We start from the raw sequence: 22587 nt of genomic DNA, 5'->3' as shown, positions 1-22587 counted from the left end.
ATAAGGGGACCCAGGAGTCCGGGACCCCCCCAGAAAATGGACCCAGGCATCCGGGATCCCCCAAAAAAGGGACCCAGGCGTCCGGGATCCCCCAAAAAGGGACCCAGGAGTCCGGGACCCCCCAGAAAATGGACCCAGGCGTCCGGGATCCCCCAAAAAGGGACCCAGGAGTCCGGGACCCCCCCAGAAAATGGACCCAGGCGTCCGGGATCCCCCAAAAAAGGGACCCAGGCGTCCGGGATCCCCCAAAAAGGGACCCAGGAGTCCGGGACCCCCCCAGAAAATGGACCCAGGCGTCCGGGATCCCCCAAAAAGGGACCCAGGAGTCCGGGACCCCCCCAGAAAATGGACCCAGGCGTCCGGGATCCCCCAAAAAGGAACCCAGGCGTCCGGGAAATAGAAAACCAAAGACGATATTTATTTGGGGGGGCGGTTATGGGGCGGGGGGGACCCGGGGGGGTCAGGGGGTGGCCGGGGGGGGGTCGGGGCTCCCGCTCTTCTCGCCCTTGACCTTGAGGAACTCGGCGGCGCTGGAGAAATATTTCTGGTTGGCTTCGGCCACTTTCTTCTCAGCCGCCTGGGGGTTCACGATCTCCAGCCCCTGGGGGGGGACACGGGGGGTCAGGGGGGTTTGGGGACCCCCCCCTGTGTTTTGGGGACCCCCCCCTGGTTTGGAGACCCCCCTGGTTTGGGGACCCCCCCCTGGTTTTGGGGACCCCCCCTGTGTTTTGGGGACCCCCCCCCTGGTTTGGGGACCCCCCCCCCCCGTGTTTTGGGGATCCCCTCCTGTGTTTTGGGGACCCCCCCGGTTTAGGGACCCCTCCTGGTTTTAGGGACCCCTCCTGGTTTTGGGGACCCCCCCATGGTTTTGGGGACCCCCCCGTGTTTTGGGGATCCTCCCCTGTGTTTTGGGGACCGCCCCTGTGTTTTGGGGACCCCCCCCCTGGTTTTGGGGATCCCCCCCGTGTTTTGGGGATCCCCCCCTGGTTTGGAGACCCCCCCCTGGTTTTGGGGACCCCCCCTGTGTTTTGGGGACCCCCCCCTGGTTTTGGGGACCCCCCCCTGGTTTGGGGACCCCCCCCTGGTTTGGGGACCCCCCCTGTGTTTTGGGGACCCCCCTTGTGTTTTGGGGATCCCCCCCGTGTTTTGGGGACCCCCCCCCGGTTTGGGAACCCCCCCTGTGTTTTGGGGACCGCCCCTGGTTTGGGGATCCCCCCTGGTTTTGGGGACCCCCCCCCCGGTTTAGGGACCCCTCCCCGGTTTGGGGATCCCCCCTGTGTTTTGGGGACCCCCCCGTGTTTTGGGGACCCCCCCCTGGTTTGGGGACCCCCCCCGTGTTTTGGGGCCCCCCCTCCTGCTGCATTTTGGGGACCCCCCCGGTACCTGCAGGGGGTGATTTGGGGCGATTTTGAGGTATTTTGGGGGGTACCTGCAGGGGCGTGTTTTGGGGTATTTGGGGGTGATTTGGGTAGATTTTGGGGTGATTTGGGCTGATTTGGGGCGATTTGGTGGTAATTTGGGGTGATTTTGGGGTGATTTAGGGGTGCTCTGGGGTGATTTTGGGGTGCTTTGGGGTGCTCTGGGGTGATTTGGGGTGCTCTTGGGGTGATTTTGGGGTGATTTTGGGTGATTTTGGGGTGCTCTGGGGTGATTTTGGGGTGATTTTGGGTGCTCTGGGGTGATTTTGGGGTGATTTTGGGGTGCTCTGGGGTGATTTGGGGTGATTTGGGGTGATTTTGGGGTGCTCTGGGGTGATTTTAGGGTGATTTTGGGGTGCTCTGAGGTGATTTGGGGTGATTTGGGGTGATTTTGGGGTGCTCTTAGGGTGATTTTGGGGTGATTTTGGGGTGCTCTGGGGTGATTTGGGGTGATTTGGGGTGATTTTGGGGTGCTCTGGGGTGATTTTGGGGTGATTTTGGGTGCTCTGGGGTGATTTTGGGGTGCTCTGGGGTGATTTTGGGTGCTCTGGGGTGCTCTGGGGTGATTTTGGGTGATTTGGGGTGCTCTGGGGTGATTTTGGGGTGATTTTGGGGTGCTCTGGGGTGATTTTGGGTGCTCTGGGGTGATTTTGGGTGCTCTGGGGTGCTCTGGGGTGATTTTGGGTGATTTGGGGTGCTCTGGGGTGATTTTGGGGTGATTTGGGGTGATTTTGGGTGATTTTGGGTGATCTGGGGTGATATGGGGTGATTTTGGGGTGATTTTGGGGTGATTTTGGGGTGATTTTGGGGTGCCTTGGGGTGATTTTGGGGTGATTTTGGGGTGCTCTGGGGTGATTTTGGGGTGATTTGGGGTGCTCGGGGGTGATTTTGGGGTGCTCTGGGGTGATTTTGGGGTGATTTTGGGGTGATTTTGGGTGCTCTGGGGTGCTCTGGGGTGATTTTGGGGTGCTCTGGGGTGATTCTGGGGTGATTTGGGGTGATTTTGGGGTGCTTTGGGGTGCTTTGGGGTGATTTTGGGGTGCTTTGGGGTGCTCTGGGGTGATTTGGGGTGCTCTTGGGGTGATTTTGGGGTGATTTTGGGGTGATTTTGGGGTGATTTTGGGTGCTCTGGGGTGATTTTGGGTGATTTTGGGTGCTCTGGGGTGATTTTGGGGTGATTTTGGGTGATTTTGGGTGATTTTGGGGTGATTTTGGGGGCTCTGGGGTGATTTTGGGGTGATTTTGGGGTGCTCGGGGGTGCTCTGGGGTGATTTTGGGGTGATTTGGGGTGATTTTGTGTGATTTTAGGGTGATTTTGGGTGATTTTGGGTGTTCTGGGGTGCTCTGGGGTGATTTTGGGTGCTCTGGGGTGATTTTGGGGTGTTCTCGGGTGCTCTGGGGTGATTTTGGGGTGATTTTGGGGTGATTTTGGGGTGATTTTGGGTGCCCTGGGGTGATTTTGGGGTGATTTTGGGGTGATTTGGGGTGCTCGGGGGTGATTTGGGGCGCTGGGGGGTGCCCGGGGCGCCGGTACCTGCAGGGGGGTGAAGGCGACGCTGGAGGCCGTCCCGGAGCTGCGGTCCCTGATGGTGGATTTCCCGCCGTACACCACGTTCTGCTTCTGCAGCGTCCGCTGCGGCGCCACCGCAAACAACGGCGTCAATCAGCGCGCGGCGTTAATTGGGGCACGACGGAGAGTCGGGGGGGCCGGGGGGGGGGACGAGGGGCAAAGGAGCTTAATTGGGGGGGAGTTAATGAGGGCGGGGGGTTAATGAGGGGGGGGGGTTAATGAGCATTGGGTTCTTAATGAGCGGCACAGGGTTAATGAGGGCAGGGGGTGTTAACGAGGGTGGGGGGTGTTAATGAGGGCTGGGGGGTGTTAATGAGGGATGGGGGGTGTTAACGAGGGTGGGGGGTGTTAATGAGGGTGGGGGGTGTTAACGAGGGTGGGGGGTGTTAATGAGGGTGGGGGGTGTTAATGAGGGCTGGGGGGTGTTAATGAGGGTGGGGGTGTTAATGAGGGCTGGGGGGTGTTAACGAGGGTGGGGGGTGTTAATGAGGGTGGGGGGTGTTAATGAGGGTGGGGGGTGTTAACGAGGGCTGGGGGGTGTTAACGAGGACTGGGAGGTGTTAACGAGGGTGGGGGTGTTAACGAGGGCTGGGGGGTGTTAACGAGGGTGGGGGTGTTAACGAGGGCTGGGGGGTGTTAACGAGGGTGGGGGGTGTTAATGAGGGCTGGGGGGTGTTAATGAAAGCGGAGGAGTTAATCAGGGTGGGGGTGTTAATGAGGGCAGGGGGTTAATGAGCAGCCGGGGGTGTTAACGGGCAGAAGGGGTGTTAATGAGGGGTGGGGGTGTTAATGAGGACGGGGTGTTAATGAATGGCAGGGGGGGTTAATGAGAGCAGGGGGGTTAATCAATTAGGGCGGGGGGTTAACGAGAGGTGTGGGTGTTAATGAGGGCTGGGGGGGGTTAATGAGAGCGGGGGGGTTAATTAGGGCAGGGGGTTAACGAGAGGTGTGGGTGTTAACGAGGGCTGGGGGGGGTTAATGAGAGCGGGGGGTTAATGAGAGCAGGGGGGTTAATTAGGGCGGGGGGTTAACGAGAGGTGTGGGTGTTAACGAGGGCTGGGGGGGGTTAATGAGAGCGGGGGGTTAATGAGAGTGGGGGGGTTAACGAGAGGTGTGGGTGTTAACGAGGGCTGGGGGGGGTTAATGAGAGCGGGGGGTGCTACCGAGCGGCCGGGGTGCTAACGAGGGCGCTAACGAGGCTGACCTGCAGGGTTTTGGAGATGCGCGCCTTGGTGGCCTCGTTGACCTGGGTCTGGCGCACGCGGCCGCTGCCCGAGCGGCCCAGCTGGCCCAGGCTGAAGCCCAGGTCCTCCTGGTACGCGTCCTCCTCGATCTGCGCCCGTTAATTAACCCGTTAACTAACGAAGCCAGCCGCTCGGGTGGCCAGGCGGCTAATTAAGAGCCTCGCCCACCTCGCCGAAGCTCATCCTGTTGGCTTGTTTGCGAATCTCCGTCAGCCCCAGTCGCTCCTTCATCTTGCGGTACCTGCGGGGCGGGAACCGCCTCGTTAGCGCCCACGGTGATTAATTAATTAGCGCCGTCGCCCCCACGCAATACCCCAATACTCCCCTTCAACCCGTTTATTTCCCCCCCCAGACCCACTCGGGTGCCCCCAAGGACCCCGAACCCCCCCCAGCCCAAACGCCGGCCCCGCAGCTCGTTAAGGGCGGTGTTAATTAATTAATTGCGCTCACCGGCGCCCCCCGCGCTTCTTCCTCTGCCCGTCCAGCGGCGCCGGCAGCGGCTTCACCTGCTTGGCCGGGGGCGGCTCCTGCCACTTGTCGAACTTGCGCTCGATCTCCTCCTTCAGCTCGAAGCCCACCTGGGGACCCAGGCGTCCGGGGGGACCCAGGAGTTCGGGGGGACCCAGGAGTTCGGGGGGAAACACAGGGATTTGGGGGGGACCCAAGTGTCCGGGGGGACCCAGGAGTTCGGGGGGGACCCAGGAGTTCAGGGGAGGACCCAGGCGTCCGGGGGGACCCAGGAGTTCGGGGGGACCCAGGAGTTCGGGGGGAAACACAGGGATTTGGGGGGGACCCAAGTGTCCGGGGGGACCCAGGAGTTCGGGGGGGACCCAGGAGTTCGGGGGGGAGCCAGGACTTGGTGGGGAACACAGGCATTTGGGGGGAACACGGGCATTTGGGGGGGACCCAGGCGTCCGGGGGAACCCAGGAGTTCAGGGGGACCCAGGAGTTGGTGGGGAACACAGGGATTTGGGGGGGACCCAGGCGTCCGGGGGGACCCAGGAGTTCGGGGGGGACCCAGGAGTTTGGGAGGGACCCAGGAGTTAGTGGGGAACACAGGGATTTGGGGGGGACACAGGCGTCCAGGGGGACCCAGGCGTTCGGGGGGACCCAGGCGTCCGGGGAGACCCAGGAGTTCGGGAGGGGACCCAGGAGTTCGGGAGGGACCCAGGCGTCCGGGGGGGGGGGACTCCCCAAAATTCACCCCCCCCCCCCAAAAACCCAGGCCGCTCACCTTCCCATCGGGGCTCTCGTGGAAACTGTCGACCCGCGCGGCCAACGTGCACTTGGCCGCCACCAACCGCGCCGCCTTGCGCCGCAGATCCTGGGGCGAAAAACGGCGGGTTTGGGGGTTTTACGGCAACGGGTGGGGGGCACCCATGGGTGCCGGGGTTGGGGGGGGGGGAGGCACCCACCGGGGGGAGCGTCTGCACCAGGTCGCTGTGGTAGATGAAGCCGGTGTGGGGCAGAACCGACGTGCTGGAGAAACCCGAGAGCGTCTTGCGTTGGGCGCCCAGCAGCATGATGTTACAGGCCGGCATCTTGGACAGGGGGGTCAGGCCGCCCGCCAGCCCTGGGGGGGCAACGGGGGGTCGGGGTGGGGACAGACAGACCCCCCCCCGGGACACAGCGGGAGGTTGGGAGAAAAGACGAGGGGAAAAACGGGGAGAAAACGGGGAGAAACGGGGCAGAAACGGCCCCAAATGAGGCCGGAGGAGCCGCAGGAAAAGGCCCGACCCCCCGCAAAGAAACTACAAAAAACGGCCCAAAATGGGCGGAAAAAAAGTCCAAAACCCCCCCCCCAAAATCCTCACAGTTACAGCCCCCGCTCTTAAAATACGAGGAAATTGGGACAAAACGGGAGGGAAAAAACGGGGAGAAAAAGGGGAGAAACGGGGCAGAAACCGCCCCAAATGAGGCCCGAGGAGCCGCAGGAAAAGGCCCGACCCCCCGCAAAGAAACTACGGAAAACGGCCCGAAATGGGCGGAAAAAAAAGTCCAACCCCCCCCCACGCAAAAAAATCACAAAGTTACAGACCCCCCCACGAAAATATGAGGAGGTTGGGACAAAATGAGAGGGGAAAAAGGGGTGAAAAGGGGGAGAAATGGGGCAGAAACGGCCCCAAATGAGGCCGGAGGAGCCGCAGGGAAAGGCCCGACCCCCGCAAAAAAACTACAAAAAACAGCCCAAAATGGGCGGAAAAAGTCCAACCCCCCCCCCCCCCATAAATACACCCGAACCCGTGGACCCCCCCACGCAAATATTGGGAGCTTGGGACAAAATGGGAGCGGGAAAATGGGAGAAAAGGGGGAGAAACGGGGCAGAAACGGCCCCAAAAGAGGCCGGAGGAGCCGCAGGGAAAGGCCCCAAAATGACGGAGGGACCGGGGGGACGCAGGAGGTTCGGGGGTTTCAGGGGGTTTCGTGGGGATTTTTGGGCAGGTTTTGGGCAGGTTTGGGGGCAGGTTTGGGGGCAGGTTCTGACCAGGTTTGGAGCCGGTTTTGGGCAGGTTTTGAGCGGGTTTTGGGCAGGTTTTGAGCAGGTTTTGGGCAGGTTTTGGGCAGGTTTTGAGCAGGTTTTGGGCAGGTTTCGAGCTGGTTTTTGGGCAGGTTTTGGGCAGGTTTTGAGCCGGTTTCCGGCAGGTTTTCAGGCAGGTTTTGAGCCGGGATTTGGATAGGTTTTGAGGCAGGTTTTGAGCAGGTTTTGGGCAGGTTTTGAGCCGGTTTTTGGGCAGGTTTCGAGCTGGTTTTTGGGCAGATTTTGAGCAGGTTTTGACCGGGTTTTTGGGCAGGTTTTGGGGCAGGTTTTGAGCCGGTTTGGGGGCAGGTTTTGAGCCGGTTTTTGGGCAGGTTTTGAGCCGGTTTGGGGCAGGCTTTGAGCCGGTTTTTGGGCAGGTTTTGAGCCGGTTTCGGGCAGGCTTTGAGCCGGTTTTGAGCCGGTTTTGGGCAGGTTTTGAGCCGGTTTCGGGCAGGTTTTGGGCAGGTTTCGAGCTGGTTTTTGGGCAGGTTTTGGGCAGGTTTTGGGCAGGCTTTGAGCCGGTTTCGGGCAGGTTTCGGGCAGGTTTTGAGCCGGTTTGGGGCAGGCTTTGAGCCGGTTTTTGGGCAGGTTTTGGGCAGGTTTTGAGCCGGTTTCGGGCAGGCTTTGAGCTGGTTTTTGGGCAGGTTTCGGGCAGGTTTTGAGCAGGTTTGGGGCAGGCTTTGAGCCGGTCTTTGGGCAGGTTTTGGGCAGGTTTCAAGCTGGTTTTCGGGCAGGTTTTGAGCAGGTTTTGAGCCGCCTTTGAGCGGGTTTTCAGGCAGGTTTTGAGCCGGTTTTTGGGCAGGTTTCGGGCAGTTTTTCAGGCAGGTTTTGAGCCGGGATTTGGACAGGTTTTGAGCCGGTTTTGAGGCAGGTTTCGAGCCGGTTTTGAGGCAGGTTTTGAGCAGGTTTTGGGCAGGTTTTTGGGCAGGTTTTGAGCCGGTTTTCAGGCAGGTTTTGAGCTGGTTTTGAGGCAGGTTTCGAGCTGGTTTCAGGCAGGTTTTGAGCAGCTTTTGAGCTGGTTTTGAGCCGGTTTTCAGGTGGGTTTTGAGCCGGTTTTGAGCCAGTTTTGGGCAGGTTTTTGGGCAGCTTTTGAGCCGGTTTTGAGCCAGTTTTCAGGCAGGTTTTGAGCCGCTTTTCAGGCAGGTTTTGAGCCGGTTTCGGGCAGGTTTCGAGCCAGTTTTGGGCAGGTTTTTGGGCAAGTTTTGAGCCGGTTTTGGGGCAGGTTTTGAGCCGGTTTTGGGGCAGGTTTTGAGCAGCTTTTGAGCCGGTTTTGAGCGGGTTTTCAGGCGGGTTTTGAGCGGGTTTTGAGCCGGTTTTTGGGCAGGTTTTGAGCCGGTTTCGAGCCGGTTTTGAGGCAGCTTTTGAGCCGGCTTTCGGGCAGGTTTTGAGCAGCTTTTGAGCCGGTTTTGAGCCGGTTTTCAGGCAGGTTTTGAGCTGGTTTCGGGCAGCTTTTGAGCCGGTTTTGAGCGGGTTTTCAGGCGGGTTTTGAGCCGGTTTTTGGGCAGGTTTCGGGGGTCTCACCCATGATCTTGGCGGCGGTGGAGGCCCCGAGGATGATGGAGAGGTTGGGCGCGATGAAGCTCATGCGCGACTCCACGTACTCGTGGATGCGCAGCCGGGCGCCGCTCAGCTCCAGCGCCATGGCGCAGGCCTCCTGGATGCGGCCCAGCTCGTCGTCCGACAGCGCCTGCCTGGGGGGGCACCCGCTCAGAAACGGAGCCGCCCGGGGCCCCCCCCGAGCCGCGGGAGCTGGGGACAGAGCGGGACGCGGAAAAACGGGGAGAAAACGGGGAGAAACGGGGCAGAAACGGCCCCAAATGAGGCCGGAGGAGCCGCAGGGAAAGGCCCGACCCTCCCCAAAGAAACTACAAAAAACGGCCCGAAATGGGCGGAAAAAAAGTCCAAAGCCGCCCCCCCCCCAAAACCTCAAAGTTACGGACCCCCTGTTAAAATATCAGGAGATTGGGAGAAAAGACGAGGGGAAAAACGGGGAGAAAATGGGGAGAAACGGGGCAGAAACGGCCCCAAATGAGGCCGGAGGAGCCGCAGGAAAAGGCCCGACCCCCCGCAAAGAAACTACAAAAAACGGCCCGAAATGGGCGGAAGAAAAGTCCAAAGCCACCCCCCCAGAAAAACCCCACAGTTACAAACCATCTCCTTAAAATATCAGGAGATTGGGACAAAACGGGAGGGAAAAAACGGGGAGAAAAAGGGGAGAAACAGAGCAGAAATTGCCCCAAATGAGGCCGGAGGAGCCGCAGGAAAAGGCCCGACCCTCCGCAAAGAAACTACAAAACCAGCCCAAAATGGGCAGAAAAAAAGTCCAAAGCCACCCCCCCCAAAAACCTCAAAGTTACGGACCCCCCGTTAAAATATCAGAAGGTTGGGAGAAAATGGGAGGGAAAAAAATGGGAGAAAAGGGGGAGAAACGGGGCAGAAACGGCCCCAAATGAGGCCGGAGGAGCCGCAGGAAAAGGCCCAACCCCCCGCAAAGAAACTACAAAAACAGCCCAAAATGGGCGGAAAAAAAGTCCAAAGCCCCCCCCCCCAAAAAAATCCCAAAGTTACAAACCATCTCCTTAAAATATCAGGAGATTGGGACAAAACGGGAGGGAAAAAACGGGGAGAAAAAGGGGAGAAACGGAGCAGAAATTGCCCCAAATGAGGCCGGAGGAGCCGCAGGAAAAGGCCCGACCGTCCCCCAAAAAACTACAAAACCAGCCCAAAATGGGCAGAAAAAAAGTCCAAAGCCACCCCCCCCCAAAAACCTCAAAGTTACAGACCCCCCGTTAAAATATCAGAAGGTTGGGAGAAAATGGGAGGGAGAAAAATGGGAGAAAAGGGGGAGAAATGGGGAAGAAATGGCCCCAAATGAGGCCGGAGGAGCCGCAGGAAAAGGCCCGACCCCCGCAAAGAAACTACAAAAACAGCCCAAAATGGGCAGAAAAAAAGTCCAAAGCCCCCCCCACAAAAACCTCACAGTTACAGCCCCCGCTCTTAAAATATGAGGAAGTTGGGACAAAACGGGAGGTGAAAAAAGGGCGAAAAGGGGGAGAAATGGGGCAGAAACCGCCCCAAATGAGGCCGGAGGAGCCGCAGGAAAAGGCCCGACCCCCGCAAAGAAACTACAAAAACAGCCCGAAATGGGCGGAAAAAAAGTCCAAAGCCACCCCCCCAAAAAAATCCCAAAGTTACAAACCACATCCTTAAAATATCAGGAGATTGGGACAAAACGGGAGGGAAAAAACGGGGAGAAAAAGGGGAGAAACAGAGCAGAAATTGCCCCAAATGAGGCCGGAGGAGCCGCAGGAAAAGGCCTGACCCTCCCCAAAGAAACTACAAAAAACGGCCCGAAATGGGCGGAAGAAAAGTCCAAAGCCACCCCCCCCCAAAACCTCAAAGTTACGGACCCCCCCTTAAAACATCAGGAGGTTGGGACAAAACGGGAGGGAAAAAACGGGGCGAAAAAGGGGAGAAACGGGGCAGAAACGGCCCCAAATGAGGCCGGAGGAGCCGCAGGAAAAGGCCCGACCGTCCCCCAAAAAACTACAAAACCAGCCCAAAATGGGCTGCAAAAAAACTCCACCCCCCAAAAAAACCACCTCCAACTTACAGGAACCCCCCCAAAATAACCCCCAACCCTCAAATATTTTTGGGGACCCCCCCAAGTCATTGTGTGTCCTCTTCCCCCCCAAATTACAGACAAAAGCTCGAGAATGACTGAAACCCCCCCAAACGGGAGCTGGGATCCCCCCACGCCGTCCCCCCGGCCCCGGTTTCGGGGTCCCCCTGGTTTTGGGGTCCCCCTGGTTTCGGGGTCCCCCCGGTTTTGGGGTGCCCCCGGTTTCGGGGTCCCCCCGGTTTTGGGGTGCCCCCGGTTTTGGGGTGCCCCCGGTTTCGGGGTCCCCCCGGTTTTGGGGTGCCCCCGGTTTCGGGGTCCCCCCGGTTTCGGGGCGCTCACCCCTGGGTGGTCGAGGCCGTGACGCTCACGACCATGATGGTGGCGTTGGTCAGGATCTGCTGCACGTTCTCGTTGTTCTTGCACCGGTCCAGGCTGTTCCCCAGCTCCTGAAACCAGATTTGGGGGGGGGACGCAATGAGGTGACCCCCCCCACCCCCCGCCTTGGGGGACCCCAAAACCGCCCCCCCCGGCCACAAGAGTGAATCCCGGGGGCTCAAAAATCACCCGCGAGGGCCTAAAAATCAACCGGAGGGACCCAAAAATCACCCACAGGGACCCAAAATCACCCACAGGAACACAAAAAACACCCAAAGGGACCCAAAATTCACACAAAAGGACCCAAAAAACACTTATAAGCACCCAAAAAACACCCCCAGGGACCCAAAAATCACTCAAAGGGACCCAAAAATCACCCACAGGGACCCAAAAATCAGCCATAAGGGCCCAAAAATCACCCACGGGGACCCAAAAATCACCCACGATGACCCAAAAAACACCCAGAAGGGTCCAAAAACCACCCAGAAGGGCCCAAAAAACACCCACAGGAACCCAAAAAACACCCAAAGGGACCCAAAATTCACACAAAAGGACCCAAAAAATACCCATAAGCACCCAAAAAACACCCAGAGAGACCCAAAAATCACTCAAAAGGACCCAAAAATCACCCAAAGGGACCCAAAAATCAGCCGTAAGGGCCCAAAAATCAGCCGTAAGGGCCCAAAAAACACCCACAGGAACCCAAAAAACACCCAAAGGGACCCAAAATTCACACAAAAGGACCCAAAAAATACCCATAAGCACCCAAAAAACACCCAGAGAGACCCAAAAATCACTCAAAAGGACCCAAAAATCACCCAAAGGGACCCAAAAATCAGCCGTAAGGGCCCAAAAAACACCCATAAGAACCCAAAAAACACCCACAGGGACCCAAAAATCACCCACAGGGACCCAAAAATCACCCAAAGGGACCCAAAAATCACCCACAGGGGCCCAAAAATCACCCATAAGAACCCAAAAAACACCCACAGAGACCCAAAAATCACTCAAAGGGACCCAAAAATCACCCAAAGGGACCCAAAAATCAGCCATAAGGGCCCAAAAAACACCCACAGGAACCCAAAAAACACCCACAGGGACCCAAAAATCACTCAAAGGGACCCAAAAATCACCCAAAGGGACCCAAAAATCACCCATAAGGGCCCAAAAATTACCCACAGGGACTGAAAAAAACACCCAATGGGACCCAAAATTCACACAAAAGGACCCAAAAAATACCCATAAGCACCCAAAAAACACCCAGAGAGACCCAAAAATCACTCAAAAGGACCCAAAAAATCACCCAAAGGGACCCAAAAATCAGCCGTAAGGGCCCAAAAATCAGCCGTAAGGGCCCAAAAAACACCCACAGGAACCCAAAAAACACCCAAAGGGACCCAAAAAGCACCCATAAGGACCCAAAAAACACCCACAGGGACCCAAAAATCACCCACAGGGACCCAAAAATCACCCAAAGGGACCCAAAAATCACCCACAGGGGCCCAAAAATCACCCATAAGAACCCAAAAAACACCCACAGAGACCCAAAAATCACTCAAAGGGACCCAAAAATCACCCAAAGGGACCCAAAAATCACCCAAAGGGACCCAAAAATCAGCCGTAAGGGCCCAAAAAACACCCACAGGAACCCAAAAAACACCCACAGGGACCCAAAAAACACCCATAAGGGCCCCAAAATTACCCACAGGGACTGAAAAAACACCCAATGGGACCCAAAATCCACAGAAAAGGACTCAAAAAACACTCATAATCACCCAAAAAACACCCCGATGGGCCCAAAAAACACCCAAAAATCACTCAAGGGGACCCAAAAATCACCCAAAGGGCCCAAAAAACACCGACGGGGACCCAAAAATCACCCACAGGGACCCAAAAAACACCCATAAAGGCCCAAAAATTACCCACAGGGACTGAAAAAACACCCACAGAGACCCAAAATTCACACAAAAGGATCCAAAAAACACCCATAAGCACCAAAAAAACACCCATAAGCACCCAAAAAACACCCCGATGGGCCCAAAACACACCCAAAGGGACCCAAAAATCACCCACAGGGACTGAAAAAACACCCACAGGGACCCAAAATTCACACAAAGGGACCCAAAAAACACCCACAGGGACCCAAAAATCACTCAAAGGGACCCAAAAATCAACCAAATTACCCAAAAATCACCCACAGGGACCCAAAAATCACCCACAGGGACCCAAAAATCACCGAAAGGGACCCAAAAATCAGCCATAAGGGCCCAAAAAACACCCAGAGGGACCCAAAAATCACCCACAGGGGCCCAAAAATCACCCGAAAGGGACCGAACCCCCCAAAAAAAGGGACCCCAAAATCACCGCCGTTCCCCTCCCCGCCCCCCAAATCGCGGTTTTTAGCCCCAAAGCCGCCCCACCTTCACGGTGCGGATGTAATCCAGCGCGTTGGGCACCAGCGACTCCAGTTCGGGGAAACGTTTGGAGTATTTGTCCCGGATGAATTTGTGGATGATGTCTGGGGGGGGGGCCCCGAAACGCCCCGAATTCAGCCCAAAATTCACCCCGAAACGCCCCAAATTCAGCCCAAAATTCACCCCGAAACACCAGAGCGCGGGGACCCCGAAACGCCCCGAATTCAGCCCAAAATTCACCCCGAAACGCCCCAAATTCAGCCCAAAATTCACCCCGAAACACCAGAGCGCGGGGACCACGAAACGCCCCGAATTCAGCCCAAAATTCGCCCCGAAACCCCTGAGCGCGGGGACCCCGAAACGCCCCGAGTTCACCCCAAAATTGACCCCCAAAAAGCCCGAATTCAGCCCAAAATTCACCCCGAAACCCCTGAGCGCGGGGACCCCGAAACGCCCCGAATTCAGCCCAAAATTCACCCCGAAACCCCTGAGCGCGGGGACCCTGAAACGCCCCGAATTCAGCCCAAAATTCACCCCGAAACGCCCCGAGTTCAGCCCAAAATTCACCCCGAAACCCCTGAGCGCGGGGACCCCGAAACGCCCTGAATTCAGCCCAAAATTCACCCCGAAACGCCCCAAATTCAGCCCAAAATTCACCCCGAAACGCCCCAAATTCAGCCCAAAATTCGCCCCGAAACGCCCCGAGTTCAGCCCAAAATTGACCCCCAAAAAGCCCGAATTCAGCCCCAAAATTCACCCCGAAACCCCTGAGCGCGGGGACCCCGAAACGCCCCGAATTCAGCCCAAAATTCACCCCGAAACGCCCCGAGTTCAGCCCAAAATTCACCCCGAAACCCCTGAGCGCGGGGACCCCGAAACGCCCTGAATTCAGCCCAAAATTCACCCCGAAACCCCTGAGCGCGGGGACCCCGAAACGCCCCGAATTCAGCCCAAAATTCACCCCGAAACGCCCCGAGTTCAGCCCAAAATTCACCCCGAAACCCCTGAGCGCGGGGACCCCGAAACGCCCTGAATTCAGCCCAAAATTCACCCCGAAACGCCCCAAATTCAGCCCAAAATTCACCCCGAAACGCCCCAAATTCAGCCCAAAATTCGCCCCGAAACGCCCCGAGTTCAGCCCAAAATTGACCCCCAAAAAGCCCGAATTCAGCCCCAAAATTCACCCCGAAACCCCTGAGCGCGGGGACCCCGAAACGCCCCGAATTCAGCCCAAAATTCACCCCGAAACGCCCCGAGTTCAGCCCAAAATTCACCCCGAAACCCCTGAGCGCGGGGACCCCGAAACGCCCTGAATTCAGCCCAAAATTCACCCCGAAACGCCCCAAATTCAGCCCAAAATTCACCCCGAAACGCCCCAAATTCAGCCCAAAATTCACCCCGAAACGCCCCGAGTTCAGCCCAAAATTGACCCCCAAAAAGCCCAAATTCAGCCCAAAATTCGCCCCGAAACCCCTGAGCGCGGGGACCCCGAAACGCCCCGAATTCAGCCCAAAATTCACCCCGAAACCCCTGAGCGCGGGGACCCCGAAACGCCCCGAATTCAGCCCAAAATTCGCCCCGAAACCCCTGAGCGTGGGGACCCCAAAACGCCCCGAATTCAGCCCAAAATTCACCCCGAAATGCCCCGAGTTCACCCCAAAATTGACCCCCAAAAAGCCCGAATTCAGCCCAAAATTCACCCCGAAACCCCTGAGCGTGGGGACCCTGAAACGCCCCGAATTCAGCCCAAAATTCATCCCGAAACCCCTGAGCGCGGGGAACCCAAAACGCCCCGAATTCAGCCCAAAATTCACCCCGAAACGCCCCGAGTTCAGCCCAAAATTGACCCCCAAAAAGCCCGAATTCAGCCCCAAATTCACCCCGAAACCCCTGAGCGCGGGGACCCCGAAACGCCCCAAATTCAGCCCAAAATTCACCCCGAAACTCCTGAGCGCGGGGACCCCGAAACGCCCCAAATTCAGCCCAAAATTCACCCCGAAACGCCCCGAGTTCACCCCAAAATTGACCCCCAAAAAGCCCGAATTCAGCCCAAAATTCACCCCAAAACCCCTGAGCGCGGGGACCCCAAAACGCCCCGAATTCAGCCCAAAATTCACCCCCAAAAAGCCCGAATTCAGCCCAAAATTCACCCCGAAACCCCTGAGCGCGGGGACCCCGAAACGCCCTGAATTCAGCCCAAAATTCACCCCGAAACCCCTGAGCGCGGGGACCCCGAAACGCCTCGAATTCACCCCAAAATTCACCCCAAAACCCCCCTGAATTCACCCCAAAATTCACCCCAAAACCCCCTGAATTCGCCCCAAATCCCATCAAATTCTCCCCAAAATTCACCCCAAAACCCCCCAAATTCGCCCCAAATCCCCTCAGATTCCCCCCAAAATTCACCCCATAACCCCCGACTGCCGGGAGCCCCCAAACCCCCAAAATTCCCCCCAAAACCCCCCAAATTCCCCCCAAAACCCCCCAAATTCCGCCCGAGCGCCGGGAGCCCCAAAACCCGCGGATTTCGCCCCAAAGCGGCTCACTCAGCTCGTTCTCGATCTCCACCGTCAGGTTGTTGGCGTCCACGATCACTCGATACTCGGGCGCCGCCTCCACCGGCCCCAAAACTGCCCAAAAACGCCCCAAAACTGCCCCAAAACGGCCCCAAAACTGCCCCAAAACACCCCAAAACTGCCCCAAAACGGCCCCAAAAACGCCCCGATTTGGGGCATTTCCAACGTCTCCCGCTCACACCGGCGTGGGGGAGGGGAGCAGCCCCACGTTTTGGCGGGAAAGCCACTTTTTTGGGCGGGAAATCGCCTTTTTGGGGGGGCAAAACTATCTCTTTTTTGAGGAGAAATCTCCATTTTTGGGGAAAAAAACCCCTTTTTTGGGGGGGGAATCTCCTTATTTGGGGGAAAACCCCTTTTTTTGAGGGGAAAACCCTTTTTTTTTGAGGGGAAAAACCCTTTTCTGAGGGAAAACCCGTTTTTTTTGAGGGGAAAAGCTGGTTTTTGGGGGGCAAAAGCTGTTTTTTGGGGGGCAAAACCCCTTTTTTGAGGCAAAAAGCCCTTTTTTGAGAGAAAACTCAGTTTTGGGGAGGAATACTCTTTTTTGGGGTGAAAAGCTCTTTTTTTGAGAGCAAAATCCCTTTTTTGGGGGGAAAGCCCCTTTTCTGAGTGGAAAACCCCTTTTTTTTAGAGGAAACCCCATTTTTTGAGGGAAAACCCCCTTTTTTTGAGGGGAAAACCCCCTTTTTTTGAGGGGAAAACCCCCTTTTTTTGGGGAGAAAACGCCCATTTTTGAGGGGAACCCCCTTTTTTGGGGGGAAAAGCCCCTTTTTTGAGGGGAAAACCTCTTTTTTCAGGAGAAACCCCCTTTTTTTCGGAGGGGAAAACCCCTTTTTTGAGAGCAAACCCCCTTTTTTAGGGGTGAAACCCCCTTATTTTGGGGGGGAAAACCCATTTTTTGGGGAAAACCCCCTTTTTTGGGGGGGAATCCCCCTTTTTGGGTTGGACCCCGTTTTTGGGGGCAGAAACCCCCTTTTTGGCAGCGCCGTGCTCACCCTCAGCGGCTTTGGGCTGTTTCGTGATGTATTCCTCGATTTTCTGCATGATCTCTGCAAACTGAAAAGCAAAAAAAAAGCACCAAAATTACCATTTTTTGCAGATTTTCACCCCCAGGCTTTCGCGGCTTTTTCGCCTCATTTTCAGGGGTTTTCCCCCCCAAATTTAGGTGGTTTTTTCACTCATTTTCGGGGGTTTTTTCCCTAAATTTTGGGGGATTTTTCACCTCGGTTTTGGGGAGTTTCCTCTCAAATTTTCAGGGTTTTTTCACCTCATTTTTGGGCATTTGCCCCCTAAATTTTGGGGTTTTCCTGCCTCGTTTTTGGGGCATTTCCCGCGGCTTTCAGGACTTCTTTCTCCCCCATTTTCGGGGCGTTTCCCGCGGGTTTTGAGGATTATTTCTGCCCCGTTTTCAGGCGTTTTCCTCCCAAGTTTCGGGGTTATTTCCGCCCCGTTTTCGGGGCGTTTCCCGCAGATTTTGGGGGTTCTTCCCGCCCCGTTTTCAGGCATTTTCCCCCCAAGTTTCGGGGTTATTCCCGCCCCACTTTCAGGCATTTCCCCCCCAAATCTTGGGGTTATTTCCACCCTATTTTGGGGGCGTTTCCTGCAGATTCCAGGCATTCTTCCTGCCCCGTTTTCAGGAGTTTTCCCCCCAACTCTTGGGGTTATTTTCCCCCCAAGTTTTGGGGCGTTTCCTGCAGATTTCAGGGTTATTTCCACCCCATTTTGGAGGCATTTCCTGCAGATTTCAGGGTTATTTCCCCCCAAGTTTTGGGGCATTTCCCGCAGATTTCAGGGTTATTTCCGCCCCATTTTGGGGGCGTTTCCTGCAGATTTCAGGGTTATTTCCACCCCATTTTGGGGGCGTTTCCTGCAGATTTCAGGGTTATTTCCGCCCCATTTTGGGGGCGTTTCCCGCAGATTTCAGGGTTATTTCCGCCCCATTTTGGGGGCGTTTCCTGCAAATTTCGGGCGTTATTTCTGCCCCATTTTCGGGAGTTTCCCCCCAGGTCTTGGGGTTCTTCCCGCCCCGTTTTCAGGCATTTTCCCCCCAAGTTTCGGGGTTATTCCCGCCCCACTTTCAGGCATTTCCCCCCCAAATCTTGGGGTTATTTCCACCCTATTTTGGGGGCGTTTCCTGCAGATTCCAGGCATTCTTCCTGCCCCGTTTTCAGGAGTTTTCCCCCCAACTCTTGGGGTTATTTTCCCCCCAAGTTTTGCGGCGTTTCCTGCAGATTTCAGGGTTATTTCCCCCCAAGTTTTGGGGCATTTCCCGCAGATTTCAGGGTTATTTCCGCCCCATTTTGGGGGCATTTCCCGCAGATTTCAGGGTTATTTCCGCCCCATTTTGGGGGCACTTCCCGCAGATTTCAGGGTTATTTCCGCCCCATTTTGCGGGCGTTTCCTGCAGATTCCAGGCATTCTTCCCACCCCATTTTCAGGAGTTTTCCCCCCAAGTTTCGGGGCGTTTCCCAGGTGCCGGGGCTCTCACCGTCCTGCTGTCCCACAGCTTCGCGATGCTCTTGACGGAGTCGCTGGCGCCGTCGGGCGGCGGCTCCTCCCGAACGTCCTCGATCGGCGGCTCCTCGTCCTCCCCCTCCCCCCCCTCCCCCTCCCCCTCCCCCGCCGCCTCCTCCAGATCGGCCAAGAGCTCGTCGGCCAAAGACATCGCTGGGGGGGCACAAACGGGGGGCCCCGAATTAGCGCGGGGAACCAGAGACCCCCCCCCAAAGCCCCTCTCGCCACCCCCCAAAACTTCTGTTATAGCCCCAAAATTCGCCTCCCCCCACCCCCAAATATCCTTCCCCTCCCCCCAAATCCCCCTCCCCACTCCCCAAATTTCCTGTTATAGCCCCAAAATTCGCCTCCCCCGCCCCCAAAATCCTCCCCCTCCCCCCAAATCCCCCTCCCCACTCCCCAAATTTCCTGTTATAGCCCCAAAATTCGCCTCCCCCCACCCCCAAATCCTTCCCCTCCCCCCAAATCCCCCTCCCCACATTTCCTCTTATAGCCCCAAAATTCGCCTCCCCCCCCCAAACATCCTTCCCCTCCCCCCAAATCCCCCTCCCCACTCCCCAAATTTCCTGTTATAGCCCCAAAATTCGCCTCCCCCCACCCCCAAATCCTCCCCCCACCCCCCAAATCCCCCTCCCCACTCCCCAAATTTCCTGTTATAGCCCCAAAATTCGCCTCCCCCCCCAAACATCCTTCCCCTCCCCCCAAATCCTCCCCCAAATCCCCCTCCCCCCAATCTCCTCCCCCCCAAATCTCCTGTTATAGCCCCAAAATTCGCCTCCCCCACCCCCAAACCTCCTCCCAGGCCCCCAACCCCCCCTCCCCCACCGCAGACACCCCCTCCCCGCCCCCCAAAATCCCCCAAAACCCCCAAATTTCCCCCCAAATTCCCCCCGAACCCGCCGGTACCTCCCGCTCCGACCGCCTCTCTCCCCGTCGCCGCCGCGATGACCTCACTTCCGGCGCCGGCCGGCGTGACGTCATCACCGCGCGACTCCGCCGCCCGCCGTCCCGATTCCGACCCCCCCCCGCCCCGTCCCGGGAGCGGCGGCCGCGGGTGACGTCATCGGCGGGCGGTGACGTCATCGACGGGTGGGCGACGGGGGGGGGAGAACCCGGGGGGGGCAAATAAGGGGGTGGGGGGGGGAAAAAGGGGGGATCGGGGGGGTAATGGGGCTTGTGGGGGGGAATAATGGGGCTGGGGGGGGAATAATGGGGGTGGGGGGGAATAATGGGGTTTGGGGTCAATAAATGGGGCTGGGGGGGGAATGATGGGGGTGGGGGGGGAAATAATGGGGCTGGGGGGGAATAATGGGGGTGGGGGGAAATAATGGGGGTGGGGGGGGGAATGATGGGGCTGGGGGGGAATAATGGGGTTTGGGATCAATAAATGGGGCTGGGGGGGTAAATAATGGGGTTGGGGGGGAATAATGGGGGTGGGGGGGGAATAATGGGGGGGGAAGTAATGGGGCTGGGGGGGGAATAATGGGGGTGGGGGGGGAATAATGGGGCTGGGGGGGGAATAATGGGGCTGGGGGGGAATAATGGGGCTAGGGGGGGAATAATGGGGCTGGGGGGGAATAATGGGGCTGGGGGGAATAATGGGGTTTGGGATCAATAAATGGGGCTGGGGGGGTAAATAATGGGGTTGGGGGGGAATAATGGGGTTGGGGGAGAAATAATGGGGCTGGGGGGGGAAATAATGGGGCTGGGGGGGAATAATGGGGTTTGGGATCAATAAATGGGGCTGGGGGGGGAATAATGGGGTTGGGGGGGAATAATGGGGGTGGGGGGGGAATAATGGGGGGGAAGTAATGGGGCTGGGGGGGGAATAATGGGGCTGGGGGGGGAAATAATGGGGTTTGGGGTCGATAAACGGGGCTGTGGGTGGAATAACGGGGCTGGGGGGGGGACAATGGGGTTTGGGGTCAATAAACGGGGCTGGGGGGCAGCGACGGGTTTTAGGGGCAGGTAACGGGGCTGGGGGGGGTAACGGGCCCCGTGCCCCCCCAGCCATGGCGGGCGTGTCCTTCGAGGAGTTCCCCGAGCTGGCCCTGCCCCCCCTGTTCGGCGGCCACATCCTGGAGAGCGACCCCGAGAGCGAGGGGGGGCTGGGGCTGGGGGCGGGGCTGGGGGCGGGGCTGGCGGCGGGGCCGCGCCCGCGGGCGGGGCCGGGGGAGGAGCCGGAGGAGGCGGCCGCCGCGGGGCGGGGCCGCGAGGCCGCGCGGCGGAAGCTGCAGGCGCTGGGGCGGCGCTGCCGGGAGATCGAGCAGGTGAGGGCGGGGCGGGCACGCCCCCCGGGACACGCCCACCGGGACACGCCCCCCGGGACACACCCATTGGGACACACCCCCTGGGACACGCCCATTGGGACACGCCCCTGGGACGCGCCCATTGGACTCGCCCATTGGGACACACCCCCGGGACACGCCCCCAGGATACGCCCATTGGGACACGCCCCCAGGACACACCCATTGGACTCACCCATTGGGACACGCCCACCGGGACACACCCATTGGGACACGCCCCCAGGACACACCCATTGGACTCACCCATTGGGACACGCCCCCGGGACACGCCCATTGGGACACGCCCATTGGACTCATCCATTGGGACACACCCCTGGGACACGCCCCCCTGGGACACGCCCTTTGGACTCACCCATTGGGACACGCCCCCTGGGATACGCACATTGGGACACGCCCCCAGGGCACACCCCTGGGACACACCCATTGGGACACACCCTTGGGACACGCCCCCCCGGGACACGCCCATTGGACTCACCCACTGGGACACGCCCATTGGAACACGCCCCCCCGGGGACACGCCCATTGGGACACACCCATGGGGGTGGAGCTCCACCCACTGAGATCTGGCCCCGCCCACTGAGATCAGGCCCCCGCCCACCTAGAGCTGGTTCCACCCCCAGTATCAGGCTCCGCCCACTGAGATCAGGCCCCACCCCTCCACTCAGGCTCCGCCCACCGAGACGTGGCTCCGCCCTCCATCAGCAGGCCCCACCCCCAAGCTCAGGCTCCACCCCCTGACCTCTGGCCCCGCCCCCAGGTGAACGAGCGCCTATTGGCCCGGCTGCAGCAGGTCCAGCGAATCACGCGGCGGCTCCAGCTGGAGCGCAGGTGAGTGGTGGGCGGGGCCCGGCCACGCCCCCGGCCACGCCCCCCGGCCACACCCTGACCCCACCCACACCCCCCCCCCGCAGGTTCCTGATGAAGGTTCTGGACTCGTACGGGGACGGGTACCGAGCGGGGCAGCTCAGCTTCCTGCTGCAGGTCAGACCAGTACAGACCAGTACAAACCAGTATAGACCAGTACAGACCAGTACAGACCAGTATAGACCAGAGACACCCCCCCCCCCCCCAGTGCTCCCCACAGCCCCCCCAGTGCTCCCAACATGCCCCAGTACCGAGCGGGGCAGCTCAGCTTCCTGCTGCAGGTCAGACCGGTACAGACCAGTACAAACCAGTATAGACCAGTATAACCCAGAGACCCCCCCCCAGTGCTCCCCACAGCCCCCCCAGTGCTCCCAACATGCCCCAGTACCGAGCGGGGCAGCTCAGCTTCCTGCTGCAGGTCAGACCAGTACAGACCAGTACAGACCAGTATAGACCAGTACAAACCAGTACAAACCAGTATAGACCAGTACAAACCAGTATAGATCAATATAACCCAGAGACCCGCCCCCAGTGCTCCAAATACACCCCACTACTGAGCGGGGCAGCTCAGCTTCCTGCTGCAGGTCAGACCGGTACAGACCAGTACAAACCAGTATAGACCAGTACAGACCAGTACAGACCAGTACAGACCAGTACAGACCAGTATAACCCAGAGACACCCCCCCCCCCACCCAGTGCTCCCCACAGCCCCCCCAGTGCTCCCAATATGCCCCAGTACCAAGCGGGGCAGCTCAGCTTCCTGCTGCAGGTCAGACCAGTACAAACCAGTACAAACCAGTATAGACCAGTACAAACCAGTATAGATCAATATAACCCAGAGACCCCCCCCCCAGTGCTCCCCACAGCCCCCCCAGTGCTCCCAACACGCCCCAGTACTGAGCGGGGCAGCTCCGCTTCCTGCTGCAGGTCAGACCAGTATGAACCAGTACAAACCAGTATAGACCAGTACAAACCAGTATAGACCAGTATAACCCAGAGACCCCCCCCCAGTGCTCCCCACAGCCCCCCCAGTGCTCCCAACACGCCCCAGTACCGAGCAGGGCAGCTCCGCTTCCTGCTGCTGGTCAGACCAGTACAAACCAGTATAGACCAGTATAACGCCATAACCTGTCCGTGACGCCCCCAGATCTCCCCCAGTGCCTCCCAGT

The 22587-nt window shown here is 58.2% G+C and overlaps 2 protein-coding genes across 2 annotated transcripts; one reads left to right on the top strand and one right to left on the bottom strand.

Annotated features, from left to right (window-relative positions):
* Positions 1 to 397: 397 nt before the first annotated feature.
* On the bottom strand, positions 398 to 18399 carry PRPF31 (pre-mRNA processing factor 31). The gene is made up of 13 exons (XM_065658007.1): positions 18223 to 18399; positions 16730 to 16790; positions 15708 to 15791; positions 13168 to 13265; positions 10712 to 10818; positions 8272 to 8441; positions 5648 to 5805; positions 5467 to 5556; positions 4683 to 4810; positions 4401 to 4473; positions 4193 to 4321; positions 2953 to 3051; positions 398 to 601 (listed from the first exon to the last, which is right to left on the bottom strand). The coding sequence occupies exons 1-13, from the start codon at positions 18397 to 18399 to the stop codon at positions 461 to 463; spliced, it is 1515 nt and encodes a 504-aa protein (XP_065514079.1). The 3' UTR covers positions 398 to 460.
* Positions 18400 to 19229: 830 nt separating this feature from the next.
* On the top strand, positions 19230 to 21544 carry TFPT (TCF3 fusion partner; the record flags this gene model as incomplete). The annotated part of the gene is made up of 4 exons (XM_065658011.1): positions 19230 to 19337; positions 20259 to 20518; positions 21312 to 21382; positions 21466 to 21544. Coding segments are annotated over exons 2-4 (408 nt in total), but the record flags the coding sequence as incomplete, so codon positions are not given.
* Positions 21545 to 22587: the final 1043 nt, after the last annotated feature.

The sequence above is a fragment of the Caloenas nicobarica genome, unplaced genomic scaffold (genome assembly GCF_036013445.1).
Source record: "Caloenas nicobarica isolate bCalNic1 unplaced genomic scaffold, bCalNic1.hap1 Scaffold_344, whole genome shotgun sequence".
Classification (NCBI taxonomy): Eukaryota; Metazoa; Chordata; class Aves; order Columbiformes; family Columbidae; genus Caloenas; species Caloenas nicobarica.
This window is presented reverse-complemented; position numbering and strand designations above follow the sequence as displayed.

Bases quoted from the DNA above. Each gene is read 5' to 3' on its own strand.
- PRPF31 (XM_065658007.1), bottom strand. From the start codon at position 18,399: ATGTCTTTGGCCGACGAGCTCTTGGCCGATCTGGAGGAGGCGGCGGGG. The intron at 8,442-10,711 runs GTGAGCGCCCCG...GTGCCCCCCCAG, and splicing joins ACGGCCTCGACCACCCAGGG to GCAGGCGCTGTCGGACGACG. The intron at 4,322-4,400 runs GTGGGCGAGGCT...TAACGGGCGCAG, and splicing joins ACAGGATGAGCTTCGGCGAG to ATCGAGGAGGACGCGTACCA.